Source organism: Puma concolor, chromosome A2 (assembly GCF_028749965.1).
Source record: "Puma concolor isolate L17-30 chromosome A2, mPumCon1.1.hap2, whole genome shotgun sequence".
NCBI lineage: Eukaryota > Metazoa > Chordata > Mammalia > Carnivora > Felidae > Puma > Puma concolor.
In genome coordinates this window covers 16,618,077-16,644,615 of record NC_141668.1, presented here as the reverse complement: position 1 = coordinate 16,644,615, position 26,539 = coordinate 16,618,077, and the positions used below count along the sequence as shown (strand labels likewise).

Sequence of the window (26,539 nt, the reverse complement as noted above, 5' to 3'; positions counted from 1 at the left end):
CTAAAAGGATGTTTGAAAAACTAATGCCCCCAAACGTCCCAAATTCGATGAAAATCATGAATTTAAATATCCAAAGTGTTCACTGGGCTAAAGACCAAAAAAGTCAGTAATAATAAATATAGAGCAATATATGCAAACCAACGTCTTAGCACCCAAAGGTGTACAATAAGTATCTGTTGGATCAATTTACCAATGATACTGAGGACCAATATTGCCCGTGTTCCATGCTGCCCCAACCTACTTGAAATTCCCTGGCTGATCATGTGTATGTAAGCAAGAAAGGAAGTCCGGGAGAGAGGGCAAATGAGTTATAGGCAAACTTGAGCACACTTTTACCAGCCTGAACACAGTTAGTTATCTTCGAAACCCCCAAGGCTCACATTTTATACACAGCACAATCCTTTGGAGAAAAACTATAATAAACATTTGTTAGTTGCTTCCCTAACTGCTATTTCTTTCCTTTTTCTTAACAATCTCCAGATTCTGCCCAGATGAGATTAACTCCAACTCCACATTCAGAAATTACTTCTGGGGCACCTGGGTAGCTCAGTAGGTTAAGCGTCCCACTCTTGATTTCAGCTCAGGTCATGATGTCACAGTTCATGGGATCAGGCTCTGCACTGACAGCATGGAGCCTGCTTGGGATTCTCTCTCTCCCTTTCTCTCTACCCCTCCTCTCTCTCTCTCTCTCTCTCTCTCTCAAAAGAAATAAATTAAAAAAAAAAAAAAGAAAGAAATGGCTTCTAATTATCTGAGGGTAATCAATCTTTTATGTCCTTTGACCATCATGATTAGTTTAGTGATAGATCCATGAAGCAAGAAAGGTAGTGGAGACCAAAAAGACCTTTTCTAGGTTACTGTGTGAGTGATGGCATAAGTAAAAATCTCTCTTTTGTTGAGTCTGTCTCCGGAACCACGTCACTCCAAGGACGGGTCACCATCTTTTAACAATAAGGAGAGACTGAGAGAATGAGGAGACAGAGAGATAGACTGGTTAAAAGACCAGTTGTTCCTCTGGCCCACTGTTTCCCAAACTTAACTAGGTGATACAATCTTAAAACCCTTCCAAGTCCTGCTGCATCAGAATTTCCAGGCAAGTCCTGGGAAACTGCTATAGTCTCACCTGAAGCTAGCCCTAATGTTGAAGCTTTCAGAAATATAAACCAATAAATGTCTTTTATAGTTTAGGAGAATTTGAGACAGGCCTGTCACTTGCCCACAAAACCATCCTAACTGGCAGAAGCCAACCAGACTTGTTTCTTTTTGGCTTTTCCCTTTTTTCTTTGTAGAGAAGTAAGCATTAGCTCTCAATGGGTTATGTTATTTACATGCCTCTGATAAAGTTCAAAGGACAATCTCCAGATTTTCAAAACAACCTGGGGAAAAAAAAAAAAAACAGGTTGAGAAATAGATCTGCTAATCTCTCTTCCCTCCCACTGCTCCTCCCTCTGACTCTCCTTTCTTTCATTAAATAGGCCCTAAAATATCCTTACAAAAAGATTTTCCCAGTAGTGTCCAGAATTACTCTGAAAAACGTGAAACCCAGACTCTCTGCAGGATGAACCTCAGTGCTGCAAATCACCGTATACCCCTAAGTGATGGAAACAGCATTCCTATCATCGGTCTTGGCACCTACTCAGAACCTAAACTGGTAAATCTCTCTCTTTTTTATTTTTATTGTTTTGAAACTTCCCTGGAGCATAATCTTTCATTTGTTTTGAATGGAGCTCATTGATTTCCTTTTTATAATAATGAAAGTCACCTCCAAGGAGTACTACTTGGTGTCCTGAGTAATGACCTGGAGGTTAAAATTATATCAGTTTATAATTTAAAATTATCTTGAATTAGAAAATGGGACTTTTCTGCTTCTTTGGCTGAAATTTAGCTAAATTTTGACTAGTAGACTGGACTGAGGCACGTGATATTTCTGAGTTTATTACTTATGGGGTTTTTAAAACTTGTATTTGAGGATTTCTAGTTCAGTCTAACAAGCATTTAGTGAAAACCTGCCATGTATGAAGCACTAGGCTATAGAAGTTTCAAATATGAAGAGAACAGTGTCTGTGCTGTCTAGGAATTAAAAATCAAATAGAGGAGGCTGACTCTTTAATAGTTAATTATAGAATAATGACGATAAGAGTAAATTCTACCCCAGAACTATAAACAGTATCTCTCTGAAAACACATAAAAACAGTTAAATTTGACCTTCAAGATTGAGTAGGCTTCCATTAAAACACAGTTCCTACTTATGAGAAAAATATTTCTGCTTTCTTCATTGCAATTCAAATTTAATGCTGATTACCAGAATGAACCAGTGGTACGTGTAGAAATGCCACTGGATTTGTGTGACCACGTATGAATAACCTCTGTAAAGCTAACTGTGAGTTAAGAGGCACAGAGACAGAGCTGAGGCAGCACATTTTAGGCAGAAGAGGAAGTATAGAGGCACAAAGATATATGATGTGTCCGGCAGAGGCCAAGCCCGTAGTGGCTGGCACATGGAATTAACGGTGGAGACAACGGCATCTGGCTCTGGAAATGCAGGTTGAGACTAGATTATAAAGGACCTTGCATACCATGCCAAGGAGTTGAAACTTCACTGTATAAAAGGAGGAATTATGTGAAGTTTAGAAACAGAGGAAAAGCATCACGAGATAAGTGCTTTTGGAAGATAACTCTGGGGGCAGCATGGGGAATGGAAGGCAGAGAAAGAAAAATAAACTACACATACCAAGAGGAGTTAATACTTGTATCCGCTGCAATTGCCCAGTTCCACTGATTTTGGTAATGTAAAGGAAAATCACTGTTGAAACAATTATAACAGTCTTAGTCATTGGCCCCTTCCTCTTCTCACTTTGCCCATTGTCTATATATGACCTCATTCATAATCTTGGCTCCAATCATATATGCAGAGACTCCTGAAATTTTATTTCCTGGTTTTTGTTTTTTGTTTTGTTTTTTGTTTTGTTTTGTTCTTTGTTATACATATACTCATATAGCCTGGACTCGCTACATCAGAACCACTTGGAAATTTTTTTTTTTTTAAGTTGAGGAGTTTATTAGGGAAATATGAGAGGCAAAGACACCCCAAGTGATAGAAAATTCTGAAAATGTCCCTTCAAGCCAAGTGGGGGCCTAGCCTTGACCTCCCCAAAAGGACAAGAAACTGGTGGGTTACCAACAACATTCTCTTGTGGCCACCTTGCCTGGGCATAAGTGTCTCAGACAGGACTGCCTCCCACCCCCCACCCCCCCACCAAAGGTGGAAAGGAGACAAAGACTGTTTATAGAACCAATGCAGAGGCAATGAGAGCTGTAAGGAAAGTGTGTGTGTGTGTGTGTGTGTGTGTGTGTGTGTGTGTGTGTGTGAGAGAGAGAGAGAGAGAGAGAGAGAGAGAGAGAGAAGGAGGTGGGGAGGACCTTAACAAAGAGTCCCAGGCGTCTGGCTCTGCACACCTCAAATACATTGACAAACAGTTCTACAAAATGTTACTTAAAAGGTAAAATGCCTAATGTTGTTTCCGAGAGTTTCCCTGGACTTCTTCCCACATGCCACATCACACACCGATGTACATGGCAGAGCCCAAAGGCCACGCTTTTGAAAAAAGAAAAACAAAAATAAGCCCTGTTACTCTTTAAGGAGAGAGGAAGGAGCTGAGGCTGCTGGGGCCTTTCCCACGTAGGCCTGTGTTCTGTAAAGCAACTTCCCAGCAGTAGCATGGCACAGTTCTAGGTGAGGGTCTCACCTTTTGTCACCCGTGCTTCAATGTACTCTATTCTCCGTTTGAGGGCTGTCAATTTCTCCTTTAGTGTTGAAAGTCTTGAATGACAAGACATATGGAACGAGTTGAGAAAGTCCTCCATTTTCTTGATGCTGCTGGTGATGACCTCAATGTACTTCCGGTTCGCCCAGTCCTGGTGAATCTCCCGCACACCGGATCCTCTTGGCCCGCCATGGCTGCCGCCTAAGGAAGAGGCGAATTTTTTTTTTTTTTTTTTTTTTTTTAAGAAATGCTAATCCTTAGTCCTCACCTCTGACCTACCGAATCTGGTTCTTTAAGGGTAGAGGCTGAATATTTGCATTTAACAAGTTCCTTGGATAATTGTGTTGTACAGTTAAGTATGTACTCCATCTTTCATAAACACCTCTAACTCAATATAACAAAACTACACTATCCATCTCTACCTTCCCCTCCAAATACTTCCACTCCTAGAAAATAACACTACCACTCCGATCCCACCCAAGCCAGAAATCTGAGTACATTCCTTCATTCTGCCCTCTATCCTTGTTTCTCCCTTTGTCCACATTTCTTCCAAATGATTGCTGTTGAATTTATCTCAGAAATATTTGTTCACTTGATACCTTCCTCTTGGTCTCCTTTGTCACTGCTTAGTTTGGGTTCTTCATTTGTTAGGCTATTCTTCCAATTTTGTCCCCTCCAATTATTCAAACTGGGGCTGTCAGGATCTTCTTCAGACCCAAATATGATCACATCATTCCTCTGCTTAATTATTTCAATGGCTCCCTATCCATTATAGGGTAGAATCCACACTCCTTACCTTGCACACTGAGCTTTTACGGTTCAGTCAAGACCCATCTGTCCAGCAGCATCTACCACCATCTTCCACCTCTCTGCCTCTCTGTGCAACACATAACTACCTGAATTCCCTGAACAACTCTCCCATCTCTGTGCCTGTGAACATGCTGTCCTCTATCTGGAATACCCTTTCTTCTGGTTTGTTCAGCTAGCTGGCTAAACCTCCACTGAACCTTCAAGACTCAGGTCAAGGACGCTGCCCCTCAGAACCCCATCTCCCAGCCACCACAACTTAGCCCTCTTGCGTGTCCACATAGCCCCTTTTACTTGACTCTATTGTAGCCCTTATCACACTATATTGTAATCACGGTTTCTCTGCAATCTTCCCCACAAGATTGTGAAATTCATTATGAAAGAGAGAATGTCTTGTTCAGCTCTGTATTTCCAGAATATTACCTAGTATGTAATGGGTATTTGGCTGATGCTTTCAAATTAATGAGTGTGTTTGTAAAAGGGGACGTCTACGTTTGTGAGCATCAGAGGGTATGGTGATATAAATGAATACAATAATAACAGTTAATGCTTTCTGATCACTTAACACGTGAACTATCTTAAGTGCCTTACAACACATGTGTTTTCTAATTTAATATTCAAAACTTTACAAAAGATACACCATTTAACCCCATTTACAGATGATAAAACTGAGGTATATATAGAGAAAAAATTGCCCCAAACTTACAATGCTAGGGAACAGAGCTTGGATTTTAACCAACATACTTTGGGTCCAGATCCTATGTTCTAATCCCTATACTATATTGCCTCTTAAGAACATATCTTATATCAATGAAACTGCATATTCCTAACTATGACTTTCTTTTTAGAAAACAGTTTATTTATTTATTTTGAGAGAGAGAGAGAGAGAGAGAGAGAGCGCATGCACAAGAAGGAGAGGGGCAGAGAGAGAGAGAGGGAGAGAGAGAGAGAATCCCAAGCAGGCTCCATGCTGTCAGCCCAGAGCCCAGTGCAGGGTTCAATCTCACAAACCATGAGATAATAACCTGAGCCAAAATCAAGAGTGGGATGTTTAACTGACTTAGCCACCCAGACACCCCTCTATGACTTGCTTTGTCTCTTTCTATTTATGAAAGTATTTAGGAATCCTGAAAGTATACAGGATGTGTGTGAGTATGTATGTGTGTGTATACAGGATGGATCTCTTTCTCTCCCTCACTCTCTCTCTTTCTCTCTCTCTCTCTCCTGAAACTTAGTGGAGCTGAGAGTGCTGTGCCTACAATAAGTACAATTAAGTACCCACTATGTGTCTAGTAATATTAACTGCTATAGGTTATGGACATTCAAAAGCAGTTGTGTGTCATTTCCAGAAAAGAGGTTATATTTCACTTCAGAAAATAAGACATGCACTGATTAGACAACACGACTTAAGAAGGATACTAAGAAATGAAGACCATGCATGCAGCAACTACAGTTGTGATCAGAAATATTACCAGTTGTAAAGTAATAGATGGAGTTTCATGGCAGATCTCACGAAATCAGAAACTCTAATGTGACGAAAAATACACCACATTTGTGTGGAAGGTTTGTTGGGGCTGCAGGAGGAGATGAGGAATGGGAAAAATGGAGTATCTCAGATAAAGCAGAGTCATGGCTTCCTGTTCCAAGCTATGCGACTGATAATTCCCTGATCATCTTCCCAGGACTGTGCCTAAGTCAGCCACCCTGAAATAAAAGTTCCCAATTACATTTACCTTCAGAATCAGTCTTAGTCCTAAAGGCAAAGTTGGATGCCAAAATCTAGTCTTCTCTACTTGGCATGCCTGAGATTCTTTTCAAACCCTTTATTCTATAAGAAGTAGAAGGCGAATGGCAGGCTGAGGTAACTCTTTAGCTGAAATTCATATGTGTTCTGTGTATGTGGTCAAGTCAGTCAGCATCTTTTCTTCCCTAGAATCCTGTTCACTCTTAACACAGAAGTTAGGGCAGGAGGGTGCCAGGGAAAGATGTAGGCATGTCTTCGGGGGGAGATGGGTGGGAGCAGACATGGAAAGCTAAAGTAAGGACTGCTAACACTGTCTCCCCTGACCTCTGCCCTGTATAGATTCCACTAGAATATGTAGAGATAGGAACTGGGAAAGCAACTTGAATGGACAATACTATGAAGCTGTGTGAGGGGCCCCAGCCCAGCTTCTCCTGACTTAGAGAGATTTTTTTTCTCCTAAGGTGCCCAAATTCTTGTAAAGGTGTCCCATGCCTGTGGATTCAGGGAATTTGAGATAGAACCAACATTTAGTAGCACCAGGCGCTCTGTGCATGACCCCACCTGATGATCACTAATGAAGACTAAAACGTGCAAATAAATTATCCACGTGACTTTTCCTTTTGAAAGCGTCCCAGTACGCTCTCATACATGGATGAAATAGTCTATAACAGCCTCTCAACAGATTTCCCTACAGCTCCATCTGGGAAGGTCTCATAGTGAGAGTTTGCGTCTTAAACTCTTTTTTTTTCAGTTTTGATAGAAATTAATTCTGTTTTTATGAACATCATCCCATGGAATTAATAACCAATATTTATCCAAATATTCAAGTAAAACTCAACAATGTTACCAGATGTGCAAATGACACAAATCCAGGATGAATGGTAAATATTTTGGAAAATACACAATAACTCAGTTCAATGAATATTTATTGTGTGACTTCCATATGCAAGGCATTTTCCTAGGTAACACAGGGATTGAAACAATGGTCTAGCAACAAGAGATCTGTAAATGGAGTGACTGAGGACAGAAAAAAAAAACCCACCTATAACTAAAATGTAAGGAAAAGATGAAGTGCTTTAAGAGAGAGAATACTTATTCAAAGATAAAGTAGCGATGAGCAAATCTAGTTATGAGGTAGATCAAGAATCATCAAGTTATGGGGAAGGAGTGGTCTAGGAAGTAGATTGGGGGTCTCAGTGATCCAGTATTCCTTCCTGGGTGGCCCTGGTTGAGATTTCTATAGTTGCAAGAAGTTTTCACAGTCTGGAGAGTGAGCCAAAGGCTTTGCATCTGGGAGATGTAAAGGAGAGGTAAAGTCCAAGCCCTTGTTGAGGACCAAGGAACAGACTGAAACATCAAGTCCATTCTGCCTTGAGCTGGAAGAGCATGATGCCAGTGTAGATAATTTCCAAGGTATTTATATCATTTGCATTCCCTCCAGCAATGTATGAGGGTACCCCTGCTTGACATTCTCACCAATATTTGGTGTCTTTTTAATATATGTAGTTCTAATAAGTGTGGAATAATCTCTCATTGTGGTTTAATTTCCATTTCCTTCACTCTAGATGAAATTGGCCATTTTTTCATATTTTTATGAAACATTTTAATATCTTTTGCAAAGTGGCTGTGCCTTCTATGTGTTTTTATTTATTGGATTTGTCTTCTCTGATTGATACTGGATTTGTAAAATATCTGGATATAAGTCCTTTGTCGGTTACATCTATATGAAAATATCGCTTCCCATTTGCTTTTAATGGTGTCTTGATGAGCAGAGTTTCTCGATTTTAATGTGGTCACATTTATCACTCTTCATGTATCATTAGTACTCTCTGTAGCTTAAGAAATCCTTCTGTACCCTAATGTCTTAGGCTGGGCACCCTGGAGAACAGCCTCTGAGAAGGAGATGTGCATGCAGGGGGCTTAGTGGGGGAGTGCTCTCAGGAATCAGACCTGTATGGGGAGTGAGAGAAGCAGGTCTGTGCAAGGGGGGAGAGTCACACTGTGATCCAGTCACAACTGGGATTAGTCCCACAGGGAGCTATGGAATGTGCTACAAAGTTGTGCTAAGTTGAGGTGAGAGAGCCAGGCTGTTATACCCTGTATTATCCATAGTGGGAATCAGAGGTGAATAACTGGCAGCCAACACTGCTGGCAGCGGAGCAAATGAGTTATTTTGTCCTGTGGTACACCATAACAGCCACTACAGTCTACCCCTGGCGCCAGCTGAACCTACTGGCTTTGTAGTCTAAGTTCACCCCTGAGCTCTTCTAGACTTGTGTTTGGTCTCTGTCCTGGAAAAGTTTTAAAAGAGGTAGGTTGGCAGGATGAAACAGCTCCTGCCACTAAAGCAGACTTCAAGTTGCAACTTCTCTCCTTCCTGGACTACCCATTCTAGATGTTTCACATCCTTAACTAACATATCTTCTGGTCTTGGTGGCTGATGAGATATTATAACCCAGATTCTCACCTCTGAGTTGTCTGAGTCCCTGGTCAACTTAGATCATTGCCACTGGTCTTATCGATTAACTATCAAATTTGGGAAGGGATATGTTACTGGATGGCCTAGCTGCCTGACATTTTCCTCCCTGGCTCATCGTGTAACAGCAACGGAGCCCTACCTCCTCCTGTGATAAGGTCACTTACCCCTGCCAGTATGGCATTTTTCTTAAATGCTGAATCTTGAAATAAGGAGGCTGGGTTGCCCTGGGAACTAGGATCCACTGAGCCTAAAATTCAGAGATGAGAAGTACACATTGTCTAAGTAAGTCAAAGGAAATAATGCTAAGCTGAATCACTCCTACTGTGTTTTCAGAATCATGTATTCTACTTATTGGGGACACAACATCATATTATGGATGTTGACCTAGGGTATATGTTACATCTTGGTGGATGGCTCCGCATCCTTACAGGACTCTCCTTTCTTAAGTGGAAGAATGGTGCTATTGGCCACTTTAGGAAATAGAATTCTTTATTTCACTGTTATCGTCCTTAATTGTGGAGTCAAAATTTTACATTTTAGATTTCTCCTATCATATCATTTATTTGAGTCTCCAAATATGGTATTCTATTCGACCTGAGTTTTCCCTAAAGTGAATTTTCCTAAGGAATCTGTCAGAATGTACATACAGTTCTCTTATGCTACACTTAAGAATTATAAACAAGCATTTTTCTCACATCCACATTTCCAACTAGTTCCTCCATATTGACTAGAATTGAGTCTAAAATAGTAATTCACCTCATTGCTGCTTCTGCCACCTGAGGGACAATATTTTTAGCAAGCAAAGATTGTACCAGATTGTGAGTTTGGCTTTCAGCTTTCTCCAGCAAAGCTGAGGATGACAGAAAGGATTACTCAAGACTTCACAAGTCAAGAGAGGTGAGAGGGAGGCTAAGGGAACTCTCTCCAAGCTGTTCTCAAGCTCCTGTATTTATGAAGCGTACATTCAGGGAAACGTTGTGCAATACATCAGTGGGCCAGTAAGAACGTACAGAAAGCATAGGGAAAGCATGCAGAAAAACAAGGCATTCCCAAGACTACAAAAGAGCAGATGCAGAAAGCAGAGTGGAGAACAAGATAAGATATTCCATAGATAACATGGTCTAAGGAATTTATGAGCATGGTCAGGACCCAACCTCTAGATATACATTAACTGAATATCGACCAGCCCACTGTTTTCAGCAAGGCCAGAAAGCAGAGTTCTGCTTTGTACTGTGTTCCCTATAATCTCCTAACTCAGGATATAGCTATTTGATTTCCCACACCAGATATTCAGCTTTTAGAAAAGGCACTTTAATGGTAGCTGGATAAATGAAGACTCTCACTACTATAATTTGCTTCTGTACTGTGTCTTTATGAAATAAAGCATCATTTGTATATACTTCAGGCTAACAGTCAGTACCACACTCCTAACTGAGTCCTCGTCATTCTCATTTTCTTTATCCTAAATGTTCCTCCTGTTCAACCCCTGTTGATCTTTGAAAACATAAGTTTATACTTTAATATGTATTGTTTGGGGTTTTTTTCCCCCTTGTAGTAAATCTATTTGGGTTCTACTCTTACACTTATCAGTTCCAGCCACATAATCTCAGTGCTATCTCTGAGATTATATTTACCATCTCATATTAAACTTTATTCTTTCATACTATGCATATACCTGATAATGGAAGTATTTTTTATTTTTTCCCTTAAAGTTCTGGATTCTAGCCCAGGATTCTCCTCTTCCAGTGTACTTTTTGTTGTCACACTTGCTGTCATCCATAACATCTCATTTTGCGCAGTGTTTTGTGGGTGGGTTTTCTTGCCTCAATTTATATTCAAGCCTTATTAATCATGTTGCCAATTAATTAGCCAAAGAGGTATTTCTCATATTCCTGGAATGTGTGTCTCTTTTCCCAGCTATTTGATATCTGTGACTATGAATCTAATTTTCTAATACCATCTGTGTAGCCAATTTGTTCATTTATTGTGTCCTCTTATCCTCTCAGTAGTGATGGCTTTCAACTGACATAGGGAAAGAAAATACAATTTATACTTACAGTGCTTTTTATTTCCAGTGCAGGACTATAAAGTCACTAGAAATACAAGATATTTCTTGTGTCACTCATTCTTAATAAATCGAATTCTGTGGGCCAGAATTCACAGGTCTTTTGAGATTTGTCAAGCATTTGGTTAGAACACTGACGATATAGAAGCAAGGACAAGTAGTTCTCAACATTTGTGAAGATCGGAATGATCGCCATTTGAATATGAGGTCAATACAAATCTACAAATATGATTAAACCTCTCCTCCACACATAACCTAAAAAATGATTTGAAAATTGTATTCAATGAGACTAGATGATTGTCTTGATGGAAATATCCATCAAGGATTCCATTTCTCCTAAGAAAAAATTGAACTAAGATGAGACACACTCACGTATATTTAAAATGTCACCATAACTTGGGGCATCTGGGTGGCTCAGTCAGTTAAGCTCCAACTTTGGCTCAGGTCATGATCTCGCAGTTCATGAGTTCAAGCCCCGTGTCAGGCTCTGTGCTGACAGCTCCAAAGCCTGGAGCCTGTTTTGGATTCTGTGTCTCCCTCTCTGCCCCTCTCCTGCTCACTCATGTGCCTGTGTGCATGCACTCTTTCTCTCTCAAAAATAAATAAAACATAGAAAAAATTAAAATGCCACCATAACTAAAGAACAGTGATTTATGTGCAATCTGAAAGATGGACGACTTATACTTCCAGTGTCAGGAGTTTGTCAGGTCTTCTGGTTTGTCAATGTTCAGGGGAGAGGATATTCTTATTCTTATGCTTCATGCAGGTTAATAAAATGAACAAAGGTTTGGCTACCAAATTTGATAAAAATATATTTTTTTATAGCACACCCCCAAACTGTCTTTTCCCCAGCCTTCTTGAGGAATAATTGACATACAATAAACTCTACGTATTTAAAGTATATAATTTGATGAATTTGACTCATGCATACACCCATGAAGCCATGACTACAATCAAGATGGTGAATATATCCATCACCACAAAAGTTTCCTTGTGTTCTTTTGTAATCCCTCCCTGCCACCCTTGCCTGCCCCCGCTATTCCCCACACCAGATAATCACCAATCTGTACCTGAACTATACATTAGTTTTCATGTGCTGGCATTTTATATAAATGCAATCATAATGTATTTATTTTTTGTCTGGCTTATTTCACTTAGTATAATTGTTTTGATATTTACCCATGTTGCTGTATCAGTACTTCATTTCTTTTTATTATTGAGAGATATTTCATTCTGTTAATATATTCTCAGTTTGTTTACCCAAAACTTTGATTTGTAACTGAGCCTTCTTTAATGAACTTGTGGCCTCTTATAACATAGCTATCATGAAATCTCTTGTCACTGGTAAAACTGCTCAATTACATTTCTGAGGGCACAAAGCTAGGGGAGACTTGGGATTAAGGGAGTACCCCAGTGAGGGTGGGAAGGAAGCTCCCTGTGAGGTCAGTTTCCTCAGCCTCCAGACACCATCTTCCAATAACAACAGCATTTAATTGGGAATTTTGTCATTTTTGTTGTAAAATAATGTCCATGTGTACCGTGTCCTGATCAAGAATGATTAAAGAAAAGATCCATTGCTCTTTTTCCCCACTCCAACCTCCTTGTCATTTCAGACTCCTAAGGGAACCTGTGAGAAGTCAGTGAAGATTGCCATTGACACAGGGTACCGGCACATTGACGGGGCCTACATCTATCAGAATGAGCATGAAGTAGGGGAGGCCATCAGGGAGAAGATAGCAGAAGGAAAGGTGCGGAGGGAGGATATTTTCTACTGTGGAAAGGTGAGATCTTCTCTTCACCCTCCAACTCCTATTAATAGTTGGTCTGGTGTCACTTTTCCCTGTTAAAGAGTGTTGGGCTCAACAAGAGGAGTGAGTTCTCCACTCCCAAATTGCTCACTCTTGCGGGGAAGTTCGGGACTGACTAATTAGCCCCCTGAAGGTTAGGCAAAGCTCCTTCTTCATACATGGGCATGATTTAAGACAATATGGGAAGAGCCAAATCTACAGAGCAGAAAAATTGGGGAGTGGAGGGAAGGGGGGAGGTGGTTCATATTAAATAATCATTTGCCAAACCTTTCTTTAAAAGGACAGCCTTCTTTTGCTTTTGTGTATGCCTATTTGTCCGTAGATCACTAATTTGTTTATTGAGCAAGAATTCATGTACCATCAAGTTATAAATAAGTTAAATAAATGCTTTTAGTGTATTTACAAAGTTGCATAACCATCTATACTACCTAATTCCAGAATATTTTCATCACTCCAAATGAATCCCATACCCACCAGTACTCGTCCCCCATTTTCTCCTCTCCTTCCAGTCCCTGGCAACCAGTGATCTACTTTCTGTCTTTATAGTTTTCCTATTCAGGACATTTCATATAAATTGAATCACATGCTATGCGGCCTTTTGTGTCTAGCTTCTTTCACTGAGTGTAACATTTTCTAGGTTTGTTCATAGCATGTATGAGAATTTCATTTCTATCACTTCTCAGGCTTTTGGCTAAGATCGCGAGAATTTCATTTCTTTTTTATGGCCAAATAATACTCTATTGTGTGGATATATGAGATTTTGTTTATGTCACCACTACACCTTTCGAGCCTTTGTAATTTCCAATATTAGAAATCACTATCCACCGAAGGGCAATCCAAAAGATAAAGCATCGTGATTAAAATGAAAGCCAGTGGAAATATAGGATGTATATTTTCAGGCAGCTTTGCAGGAATAAAGCTGTACAACTTTGGAGATTGTGTAATACAATTCTCCTGAGTGTTCTATACGAGAACAAGATGATGTTTCTGATTTCAGCCATTCCCCAGCTCCCCACTCAGGCTCCTTGCCAAGCTCTCTGGGAGTTTTGGTTCCCCAAATCCCCTGCCACTTAGGGATTATGAGTCCAAGGAGCTACATATAGCCACTGTCCCAAAATATCAGCCTGAAGCTTTTCACTTTATTATAGCTTTACAATTTTTACTCCTTAAGATTTCACTATTACACAGTATCTCATTGGAGTAAACATCAAACCTTAACCTGGTGCTCCCAAAATATTTTGGGGGAAGGATAATCTTGAACTCATATCCTGAGAACTTGGGCCAAAGCAACCTGCCCAAAGGCAGAAATATTTTTGAAGATTTGTGTCTTATCCTAAATTTGTTTTTAGACTTTTGCATTTCCCCCCATAATATTTTCTTATTTGTTTCATTTTGTTTCAGTGTAAAAATGAGGTTACAAGTTACCACCAAGAAAAATAAACCAAAAAACTTTTCTTCTTAGCCGTCTATTTCATAAAGTTGCTGTGAGTTAACATTTACAAAGCACTTAAACAGTACCTGGCACAGAGCTAGGACTATGTGTGTTAATTGAATAAAAATAAATTAAAATGTATAAAACAGAATATTCAGTTAGATGGGATGGAAGCAATAACAGAGTAATGACAAAAACACATTTTCCCACTATTCTTTCCACATTGTTTTCTCTTCTTTATGCACTTAAGGCAAGAAAAAATTATTGTCCAAAGTAGAGAAAAATCAAATGTTACCAATTTTGCTTGCCCTTACTTGTGACAATAAGGGTATAGAAATTAAAAAAAAAAAAAAAATCCCCAAACACTTTGAACAAATTTGATGCTCCAAGAAGTATTAATTTATCCCAAGGCTCTGAGGACCCCTCAGCACCCTATGTTTTATAGACCTCAAGGGTACACATGCTCCAGTTTGATAACCTAAGTCTTAATCTTTCATTACCTAATAGTTTAGAGATTAATTTCATTTTCTTTCTTTTTTTATTTCTTTTGTTAAGTTTATTTCATTTTTCCCCAGCTTTATTGAGATATAATTGACATATAACATTTTGTAAACTTAAGGTGCATATTGATTTGATACACTTATGTATTGCAAAGTCATTATCACTGTAGTGTTAGCTAATACCTCTGTCATATCACTTAATTGCCATGTCCTTTCTGTGGTGAGAACATTGAAGATCTATACTCTTAGCAACTTTCAAGTATATAATATAGTAGTATGAACTACAATCGCTATGCTTTACATTAGATCCCCAGATTTTATTCACCTTTTATTGGAAGTTGGTACTGTTTGATCAACTTCTCTCCCTTCTCATCTGCAGCTGGCTGTCTAATTATTGACTTTTATTAGGGGACGAGGCAGGGTCTCCACTACTACCATTTTGGTCATCTTATCAGTGTAGCCAGATAGCCAGTAATTTCTTAGTAGGAATTGGCAGAATTTCCCTGGGGTCTAAGTACAACCAAATGAGAACAAAGGAGCAGAAAAAGGAAATCTAAACAGTTGCAATAATTTAAAGTTTTGGGGTACCTGGGTGGCTCAGTCTGGTAAGCATGTGACTCTTGATTTTGGCTCAGATCCTGATCTCACCGTTCATGAGATCCAGCCCCAAGTCAGACCAGGCTGCACTGACAGTGTGGAACCTGCCTGGGATTCTCTCTCCCTCCTCTCTCTCTCTGCCCCTCCCCCCTCCCATGCATGCTATCTCTCTAAATTAATTAATTATTAATAAAAGTTTCACCAGCGTCCACACCGTCTGTCACAATGTGAAAGATCCAGGGAAGTCACTCTCACAATCCTATCTCTTGCTCAGCTAAAGCACACCTTTTATGAGAGTGTCATGAAAATAAAGCACTTAGCCCAAACAGCTAGTCAGATACATGTTCCGTTTCTACACATTGAGGAAAAGTGACAGTGCTGAGGGTCAATTCAGAAGTTAGCAGGGAGCAGGACAAGACTTTGTCACCAAACTATGTCCTCTGTGGTTCAGATGTATCTTCAAGTCTCTGGTACTCTATCTGGATAGAGTATACTCCAGGCGTCAAGAGTTATATGAACTCCTCCTCTACCCAGATGACACCTCAGCATAAACGTATTTTTATAAAATGAAATAAGTAAGTAATGTATAGGAGTGCTTTGGATAAAGGGCTGCGTTACTGTAAAAAAAAAAAAAAAGTGTGGATGTTAGCTAACTATCACCTTTTTATTCTTTCAGCTGTGGGCTACAAGGCATGACCCCGAGATGGTCCGTCCAACCCTGGAGAAGACGCTTAACGTCCTCCAGCTAGATTATGTGGATCTTTACATCATTGAAATGCCCATGGCTTTAAAGGTGAGTTCAGATGCCTAAAGATTAGTTCTCTGCCCTTTGGCAGCGATGAGCCAGCAGCTGTTCACATGAAGCTTCTTCTTTACTCAGCACCACAGAGTGTCAAGGTGTTTTGTTACTGCACGTCAGACAGTACTGACCAACCCAAACAAATGCTCACAAAGATTTTGTGTAACAGACTCAGGCCTGGATCCCGAGTCTCTTGATTCATAGTCTAATGCACTTGCTATTATATCTTGTCTTCACAGCTATAGTTAAAACTCTCTCCATCAAACCGACCTGTGGTCCCCTCACCGTACTCCACCTGTAGTCACCTGGCATTCAGACACACCCTTCTTACTGTTCACACAGTCATGAAAATGGCCCTGCATAACATAATGCAAAATAATATCTGTAGCTGAAAACTTACCCTCCACCCCCTCCACAAAAAAATAACCTAAAGAATAGTCAGGTTTTTGGAGCCAGAGCCAAGGTCGGGGTACCTATGTGGTATCTATTCCTTTATTTCAAATTCACTCCTTCTTTGAACTTTCTCCACCTATGGACTTGTTCATGTAACCAACAACACACTGTATATGCACTGCTAAAGAGCAATCACTGCTTTAAAATTTCATTGAGGGCAGGGGAGCCTGAAAAACAAAATTGGCCATTTGTCCCCAAGGTAAATCAGATCCTGTTGTTCATCAGGAAGAACAAAGACTCTGCTATTACAGTGGCCAGAATTCTTTATGCAGCCAACCTGGAAACACTTTGTTCTGTTTCCTATTCTGTTCTCGGGAAACACTTTGCTTGTTGGTTCTCCTCTGTGGTCACATCCAAGATGGACTTTGGAGAGGATTACCCTTTTGCATCATGCTTCATATTGATGCAGGTTTGGAGGCTTCACAATGGCCTTGGTAATCACAGGCTTTTATTGGTCAGGTTGAGAGTTCACAGACAAGACAATATCCCTTAAAAGGTTGATAGTCTTTCAGTAAATTCACATTCAGTCCAGTATGAATGAACAATTAAAACTAGAAATCTTTTAGGATCACATTTCTTATTATCTAATTTGTGGTCTATGGTTTCTGTCTCTTTGTAAAGAACTTCCTGATTTTACTCATCAGCCCCATCTTCAGCTTACTGACCTCCATCTCGTTTGGAAAAATATAAAATAGGCAGGCATAGGGGTGCCTGGGTGGCTCAGTCAGTTAAGTGTCCGACTTTGGCTCAGGTCATGATCTCACCATTTGTGGGTTCGAGCCCCGCGGGCTCTGTGCTGACAGCTCAGAGCCTGGAACCTGCTTCAGATTCTATGTCTCATTCTCTCTCTGCCCCTCCTTTGCTTGTGCTCTGTCTCTCTCTCTCGAAAATAAATAAATATTAAAATAGGCAGGCACAGCTAATGTGTTCCTTTTACCCAATCTGCATCTCATTGGATGGTGCACCTTTGTCCAGTAGGGCATCGGTGATCTTGCCTTCAGAGGGACACTGAGAACCAGAATTCTCCCAAAGTCCAATATTACTTACCTCTAGGATTCTTACCTTCTTGCCTTGGTTGGCACTAACTTTTCTATCTCCAGAAGGCTCAGATCTCAACTTCTGTCATCTCAGGTGACATCCAGAAGCAGAAAGTACTAATTTTAGCAAAATATCATCTTACCTCTCATCTTACAAGCCCAGTAGCAACAAACACATCTTTCTTCAAGAACTACCCGAAGCTTGCAAAAATGGCCAATAAATTCTAATACCCAGTGTTTTTCTACTAAGTCCCCTAAAGCTCCAGCCTTAGTAGGCCCATTTGTCTGAAACTCAAGCACAACAAGGCAACAATTTCAGATTCCATGCTATTACAGAGCAAGGATTTCCAATTCTTGGCTGAAGGTGGGAGACTTCTCAGTGTCCACAATTCCATATTGACCTAGCCAATTTCACATTTATGGCCCATTACTTGCCATACCGCAACATCTTTGTATTAGTCAGAGCTCCTGTTATAAATGGCAGAAATCCAACTCAAATTGGTGTTACCTAAAAAGGGAGCTAAAAATTCCAAGGGATACCTAGTTCAGGCACAGCTGGTTCTAGAAGTTCAAACTATGTATATGGCTCTGTCTCTATGTTTTAGTTGGCTTCACTCTCAAAAATCCCTCTCTATGTGATGATAGAATGACCATTGACATACCAAGCCTACATCGCCAACACAACTGGAGAATTCAGAGAAAGAGAAACCACACATTAAACCTCATGGAGAAATACTGAGTGGCCTTGCTTGGGCCATTTACCCATTACTGACTAATCTTTGATCTAAGGGCCAAATGAGTGACTGATTGACATCTATGGTTAAGAATGAGAGCTGAGTCAGCCCACCCAAACAATATGGAATGAACTCCTCCAGAGAAGATAGCATAGGTATGGGGAAATAACAGATTTCTACTGAACTCATTAATTAGAGGTCACTTAGCATAGTGGTAAGGAGCATGGGCTGCCGAGTTTGAATCTCAGCTGTGTGACATACAAGGCAGATGACTTGGTCAAGTTATTACCTGATCTCTTTCCACATCACCTATTCATGGTATAGTGGAAATGTCTGTATGGACTTTGGAGTCACACAGAAGAGGGATTGACTCTCAGCTTTATTACTTACTAGTAGTAGTCACTTTGATCTTTATCTCTTTCTTTCTTTCTTTCTTTCTTTCTTTCTTTCTTTCTTTCTTTCTTTCTTTCTTATTTCTTTCTAAACTTCAATTTCATTATCAGTAAAATGGTGACAATAGTAACCCCACAAGTGTTGTGAGGAGTCATTAAAATTATATGTGTGAAATTACTGGCACAATGTCTGACATTTTCTTGATAATAAATGAAGGATAATATTCTGAAATGTTCGTGTGGAAAAGAAACTTAGTTATAAGATATCCCAATAACCTCATTTCACAGAAAAGAAAGTCGAGGCCCCAAACAAGGAACTAACAAACTCAGGTTTAAAGCCCATTAGAGAGAAAAAAAAGATAATGATAAAGAAAATAAAGGCCATTAGAACAGGGAGCAGATGGTCAGTCCCCTGATGCCAACTTCATACTTGTTCCCCTACATGACACTGCCCCTGCCTTGTCCTCGCAAACCTAACAATCCCAACACCCTGTGGACTACGGTGATTTTTTTAAATTCCAGGCTCTTGGAAGTTATAACCTCAGCCCTCATCCTCACACAACTAACTTTACTCTTGTTCAAATGGCAGACTTCTAAGCTAAGTCTTAAATATTTGGAAAGAGCCTATATCTAAAAGTGAGAAAATGAAATTTACTTCTCTCTGGCTGACCAATGATTTATAAAATCTTTTTGGCAAAGTAAATAGAGAATTTATATTCCTATTCTAGATGGGATCAAGGCTCAAAGATACAGAGAGAAGGTAAAACTTTTTAACAGTTAGAAATGACACAGTATAATGACATTACCTCCTAAATGAAACTATAATTGAGAAACGAATCTTTTTTTTTTTGAGAAATCACTCTTTGAAACCAAAATATCACATGATTTTTCAATCTCATCATTTTTTTTTTTAATTTTTTTTTCAACGTTTATTTATTTTTGGGACAGAGAGAGACAGAGCATGAAGGGGGGAGGGGCAGAGAGAGAGGGAGACACAGAATCGGAAACAGGCTCCAGGCTCTGAGCCATCAGCCCAGAGCCCGACGCGGGGCTTAAACTCATGGACCGCGAGATCGTGACCTGGCTGAAGTCGGACGCTTAACCGACTGCGCCACCCAGGCGCCCCATCAATCTCATCATTTTTTAACAAGAAATCTTTCTTGCTAAAATATTTTAGCACGATGTTATTTTTTTAAATGTCAAATTAACAACAACACAATACAAAAACTCATGATAAGATGTTTTAAAAAGATGAATGAAGTTACTGCTGAATTGGAATGAGAGTCAATAGCACAGGTTTTTAGAGGGTTGAATTATTTTTCCAGTAATGCCTTACATTAAGGAGGAGTAGAGGACAAAGACAAAGGGTTTATCTGGATGAATGGATTAGTAAGGTAGACACAGTAGGAGCTTCAGGGAGGCATCATAGAAATATTTATCATGGGTGCAGGCTTGATAAGGGTTTAATTAAAACCTGGGGAAGTAAATATTATTTAACAGAGTTCGTAATGGAGGCATAAAGCCATTTCAGAACAGAAGTAAAATTAGGAAATGCAAAAGGCTCTAAGAAATAGAGAGAGAAAAAAAAGAAATAGAAAGAGAGACTGAAATGAAAATGTGGGTCATCAGTGTTGAAAAGGTCAAAGAGCTTAGAAATCAGAGATAGAAAGGGTCATTAACATGAGTGATTATGGGGCATCAAGGAGAAAGGAGCCCTTTTCCTATTCTCAGTGAGACAGGAGGAACTGAGAAGACATGGTCTTCACTACAGAGGACAAATGGAGAAAATGTTATTGCCAGGGGGAGGTTTCATTCAGGTGAGCTAACAGAAGGAAAAATTTTTTAAATATTTAAGAATATAATGGATTTTGTCCAATTGCTTGGTTTTCAACAAAAGAATTCCTATTAGCAAGGTCTACAGACTTCCATGCTGTCATCCAAATCCAAAAGACACTTTGTCCCCATATTATTTGATCACTTTCAACACAGGTGACTACTACCTTTTTCTTTAAACATTTTCAGCTCATGGCTCTATATTACCCTCTTAAGATGCTTTGATAGCTTCTTCTCTGCCAACCTCCAAATGTCATTATGCCCAGTACTCTATCCTTAATATTGTCTTACTGAGCCACATTTTCTTTAAAGGTGATCAGTCGCGTGGATTAAATACCACTTTATATACTGAGGACTCCCAAATTAGTCTGCAGCCAACTTCTGTTTAATTGCCTCCTCAAATATCCACTCAAATCTAATTGACATTTCAAACACAAAATATCCACAACAAAACCCTTGATTGCTAGCTTAACCTCAGGATATGATCACCACCAGCCAGCCAAGGAGCCTAGAAATCATCTTTTATTTCTCTCAATCCCACTTCCAAGCCCACAACAGATGTGTCCCATTTTTAGATGTCGTGAAAAAGAAGAAATCTGAAAAACAATGGTCTTTGTTGGGAAGGGATCACCCCAAAACTGGGTTTGATACTGAGATAATTTGTGAGGTAGAAAACAGATGCTAAACTCCTGGAGGTCCCAGAAAGGGAAAGAAGAGAACCCCTGGGCAGGTTATTCAGAACTGAGAAGTAACATGCTGAGTTTTCCCTTACTCTTAGGAGGCATTCCATCCATTAGCTACACTTTTCTTAGATAAAGAATTTCCTCTCACCCTTAATGATGACCTTTGGCTTCTTATCGGAGTAAGAAATTTGGTGTTCTCAACTTTGGCAAGGGTTAGGGTTAGGTCAAAACAGTAAGCCTGAAAGTCCTAATTCTCTGCTTCTTCTACTCCTTATTTATAATTTTGTTATTAAGAGAGATTTTCATGGGGCGCCTGGGTGGCTCAGTTGGTTAAGTGTCCAACTTCAGCTCAGGTCATGATCTCACAGTTCATGGGTTTGAGCCGTGTATCTGGCTCTCTGCTGTCACCATAGAGCCTGTTTCAGATCCTCTGTCCCCTTCTCTCTCTGCCCCTCCCCCATTCATACACATGCACCTGCTCTCTCTTTCTCTCAAAAATAAAAACATCTAAAAAAAAGACAGGCAAAAATTCATGGTTTAAGAACAATAATAATCTGTCAATAAATAAAGGAAAAATGAATACCAGGGCGAGATAATGAGACTAATGGGTCATATTTATAATATATAAGTATAAAAATAATTAGAATTGAATTTCTTTCCCAGGGCCAGGGTATTCCTGGAATTCCTCAAATTCCATGGAATTCCTCAAATTCCATAATTTTAATTCCCAGATATAAGTAAAATAAGTTATGCTTGTTCTTTTTCTGTAGCCTGGAGATGATATCTATCCTAAAGATGAGAATGGCAAATGGTTATATCACAAGTCAAATCTGTGTGCCACTTGGGAGGTAAGTTCAAATGGGCCTCTTATCTCAAAATACTACATTTTTAAACTGTGATCTGACTATTCCTGTTCAGTTTATGGAGAGATACAGCCTTTGCTTCCAATGGAAAGTAAAAGAACAGGCATTTTGGGGGCCCCTGGGTGGCTCAGTTGGTTAAGTGTCTGACTTTAGCTCAGGTCATGATCTCACAGTTCGTGAGTTTGAGCCCAACATCAGGCGTGGTGCCTGGAGCCTGCTTCAGATTCTGTGTGTGTGTCTCTCTCTCTGTCTCTGCCCCTCCCCCACTCATTCTCTGTCTCTCAAACATAAAAACATTGAAAAAAAATTAAAAGCCAGGCATTTTAACCATAAGCAAAGATATGTGCACTGAAAAATTCTTGATTTTGTTTTGATGGAAAAGAAGAATGCCATAGAAGGAAGAGAGAAGTGTAGAAGGAAAAAGAAAGTAAAGGAAGTAAGTTCTAATTTGACTGTAAATGAAAATGTACACGTGAGATAAATTCACAAGTTTTTTAAGTTTCTCAAATTGAATTTATAAAAATCAGTAATATGATGTTTAAAAGAAACAAAGTTAAAATGATACATGAAAAACTGAAAAATAATTCTGGTTCCATTTCTCAGCAAGCTGTTGGCTCCTTCCGCAAGATCATGAGAGTAGGAAAACTAGGGGAAAGTAATTAGAAAATCGGTATGGATTCTTGGTGGGGGGGGGGGGGGGGCGGGGAAATGCCGCTATTTTGAACTGGTTTGTTTATGAGGTAATATGGCAGCTTTTACCTAGAGTAGAAGGCAGCCCAACAAACACTAGTAGGATTACATAGCAGAAGACCTTAGAGTTCTTTTTGTTCTCTCTTCTCTCCTGCTATAGCCTTGGGACAAATATTGTCTGCTCCATATGTGCAGAAACTTAAGATTCATGTTCAGGTGTCTTCAGGACAATCAAATCAGAGTAGTACTGCACTTGTGAGAAGCTGAGAAAAACATAAGTTACTATCTGACCCCTGGTAGTTGTCTCCCTGGCTGTCCCATTCCAAACCCCAAAGGCTGAGAAATTACACTCTAACCAGTATCTCTTTCCAATAGATTTCCCCCCATAGGTAAGAGCTGAAGATCTGAATTGTGGAGTTGTTCTGAGGAGTGAGGAAGCATTGATTGGGTTTTCTGGTGTCTGGGGCTCTCCACCCAGGAGACCATATACTCTTTCCTGACCTTACTGTAGATGGCTAGTTTTAGAGCCTGGTATTCCCCTTCAAGGGACTGCCTAATAGCATAGCCAGTATTCCCAGGAAAAAATGTGTTCACAGCCCCAAATTACAAGGCATTTATTTCACAAAAAGCAACAGATCTCAATTAGAAATCCCAACATACACAGAGAAAAGGACCAAGAACTTTAAATTAGCCAAATTATATATATATATATGTGTGTGTGTGTGTGTGTGTGTGTGTGTGTGTGTGTATTCATTCAAGGAGATAGGAAAAGATGTTAGCAATATGAAACAAGAACAAGAATACATTTAAAAAAAAACAAGCAAATATAATAATTAGAAAACTGAAAAAATAATGCAATTGATGGGATGAAAATAGAATGGGTATAGACAGAGAAAAAAACATGATCAGATTGAATTATCAGAATAAGGAAATCCCCAACATGAAGAAGAAAAGGACAAGAAAAAATTTTAAATATGAAAGAAAAGATAAGAGGTATAAAGGATACAATTTGAATTTCCACACAATAGGAGTCTCAGAAAAATAAAGAAAGAAGAAAAAAAAAAGAGGTAATATTTGAAGAAATAAAAAGAGATAAAGGGCATGGATTACTGAAGAGAAAAAGAGAAGATACATTACAGTGAAATTTCAGAATATCAAATATTAAGAGAAAATGTTCAAATCTCCAGACTATAGCAAACAAGCCAATAAAGAAAAGAAAATTGGAACAAAAAAATAAATTGAGGCGAAGACAGGGAAAGAAGAGGGAAAATGAACGGATGGGAAAAAGTAGAAAGCAAAGAGCAAGATGGGAGATTTAAACTCAGTTGTATTAATAATCACAATCTATGTAAATAGTCCAAACAACTCAGTTACAAGGTAGAGGTTGTCAGAATGGATAAAAAGCAAAACTCCAGTACATATTATATATAAGAAACCCATTTTATTTATCTTTTGAGACAGAAAGAGAGGGGGCAGTGAGGGAGAGAGGCAGAGGAAGAGAGAGATCATCCTAAGCAGGCACCAGTCTGAGCACAGAATCCAAAGGGGTGCTGGATCCCATGACTATGAGATCATGACCTGAGTCAAAATCAAGAGTCAGATACCTAACTGACTGAGCCACCCAGGCACCCATAAGAAACCCATTTTAAATGAAAAGACACAAATAGGTTGGAAATAAAAGGTTAAGAAAAAAAATGAAAAGGGTAGAAAAAGACATACTCAGCTGATGGTAATCAAAAGAAAGCTAGAGTAGTTATTTTATTTTATTTTTAAAAAAAATTTTTTAACGTTTATTTATTTTTGAGACAGAGAGAGACAGAGCATGAACAGGGGAGGGTCAGAGAGAGAGGGAGACACAGAATCTGAAACAGGCTCCAGGCTCTGAGCTGTCAGCACAGAGCCCGACGCGGGGCTCGAACTCACGGACCGTGAGATCATGACCTGAGCCGGACGCTCAACCGACCGAGCCACCCAGGCGCCCCTAGAGTAGTTATTTTAATATCAACAAAGATTACAGAGCAAAAATTATTACCAGGGATAAAGAAGTTTGTTTAATAGGGCGCGTGGGTGGCTCAGTTGGTTAAGCGCCTGACTTCACCTCACAAAGAAGGTCATGATCTCACCGTTCGTGGGTTTGAGCCCTGCGTTGGGCTCTGTGCTAACAGCTCAGAACCTGAAACTTGCTTCAGATTCTGTGTCTCTATCTCTCTCTGCCCCTCCCCCACTCCCTCTGTGTCTCTCTCTCTCTGTCAAAAATAAATAAACATTTAAAAAATTTTGTTTTATAATAATGAAAGGATCAATCCTAAACATCTATGCACCTAATAACAGAACTCCAAAATACATGAATTAAGAGAACTGAAAAGAGAAAGAGAATAATCTACAATTACAGTCAACGATTTCAAAACCTCTCTCTCAATAATTGAGATAGTAAGTACACAGAAAATCTATAGATTAGAGGAGATTTAAATATTATCAACCAGCTTAACCTAATTGACAATTATAAAGTACTTCACCATAATATAACAAAATGCTATTTTTCAAGTGCACATGGAACATTTAGCAAAATAGTCCATTGTCTGAGACATAAAACAAATCTCAATACATTTAATAATATTCTTTATGCAAAGTAGGCTGTCTGATAAAATCGGAATTAAATTTGAAGTCAATAACAAAAATTTATCTGAAAACTCATCAAATATTTTGAAACTAAGAAGCATACATGTAAATAATCTGTAGGACAAAAAATAAAATCTGTATCAATATATGTATGTTAGCAATGTTCGAGTGGAAATTAAGTTTTTAAAAATTTAATTATGAAGTATTTAATAATTAAGTGAATATAAAAATATTAAGTATTTAGAGATAAATTTAACAAAATCAGTGCAAGGCTTACATAGTAAAAACTACAATGCATTACTGAGCAGCTTTTTTATAAGTCATCTCTATACCCAACGTGGGGCTTGAACTCACAACCTCAAGATCATGAGTCACATGCTCTACCAACTGAGACAGCCAGGCCCACTACTGAGAGAAATGTTTAATATTTTAAATAAGTTGAGAGATATATCATGTTCTTTGATAGAAGAACTGACCATAAGGATGCCTGAGTGGCACAATTGACTGAGCATCTGACTTCGGCTCAGGTCACGATCTCACAGTTAGTGAGTTCAAGCCCTGCATCAGGCTCTCTGCTCTCTCTGCTGTCAGCACAGAGCCGGCTTTGGATCCTCTATTCCCCTTTTCTCTGTGGCCCTCCCTGACTCATGCTCTCTCTCAAAAATAAACATTTTTTAAAAAGATAAAAAAAAAGATTGACTATATTAAGATGTTAATTTTCCCCAAACTGGTCAATAGATTCAGTGCAATCCCAGTCAAAATCCCAAAAGAAATGGAAAAGCTGTTTCCAAAATTTATAGGAAATGGCAAATAGCATAATGATAAAAGATTCATTTACCAAGAAGATATACCAGTTTTAAACACATATGTACCATTTAAAATATCTTCAAAATATATAAAGCAAAGGTTGATAAACTATAAGAAGACATTGATAAATTCTTCTGATACGGTGGGAGATTTCTAACATATTCCTTTAAGTTATTGAGAAGCCAGGAAAAACTAGACCTAATTTTATATAAGGTGTGTGTATGTGTCTGTGTGTGTGTCTATATATACATATACGTATGAGACAGAGACACACACAGAGCAAGAGGAGAAAAAGATATATATATAATAATAGGAGAATATACATTTTCACACACACCAGACATTTATAAAAATGGATCAGGTCCCAAGCCACAAAGCAAACCTCAACAGCTTTCAAGAAATAAGATCATTCTTAATGCACTGGTATACCTTG

General features: G+C 39.1%; 1 protein-coding gene and 1 pseudogene across 2 annotated transcripts in view; one reads left to right on the top strand and one right to left on the bottom strand.

The window, feature by feature from the left end:
* Positions 1 to 1,441: 1,441 nt before the first annotated feature.
* Positions 1,442 to 26,539, top strand: part of AKR1D1 (aldo-keto reductase family 1 member D1) — a 42,382-nt gene continuing 17,284 nt past the window's right edge. The window contains exons 1-4 of one of the 2 annotated variants that reach the window (XM_025929496.2): positions 1,442 to 1,651; positions 12,473 to 12,640; positions 15,873 to 15,989; positions 21,898 to 21,975. In XM_025929496.2, coding sequence (XP_025785281.1) covers positions 1,559 to 1,651; positions 12,473 to 12,640; positions 15,873 to 15,989; positions 21,898 to 21,975 — 456 coding nt within the window. In that variant the 5' untranslated portion in view covers positions 1,442 to 1,558. Of the gene's footprint in view, positions 1,652 to 4,009; positions 4,121 to 12,472; positions 12,641 to 15,872; positions 15,990 to 21,897; positions 21,976 to 26,539 lie in introns of those variants that run through there. The other variant, XM_086689146.1, reaches the window with a different exon arrangement.
* LOC112866578 (putative protein BRICK1 pseudogene) lies at positions 3,348 to 3,971 on the bottom strand (annotated as a pseudogene).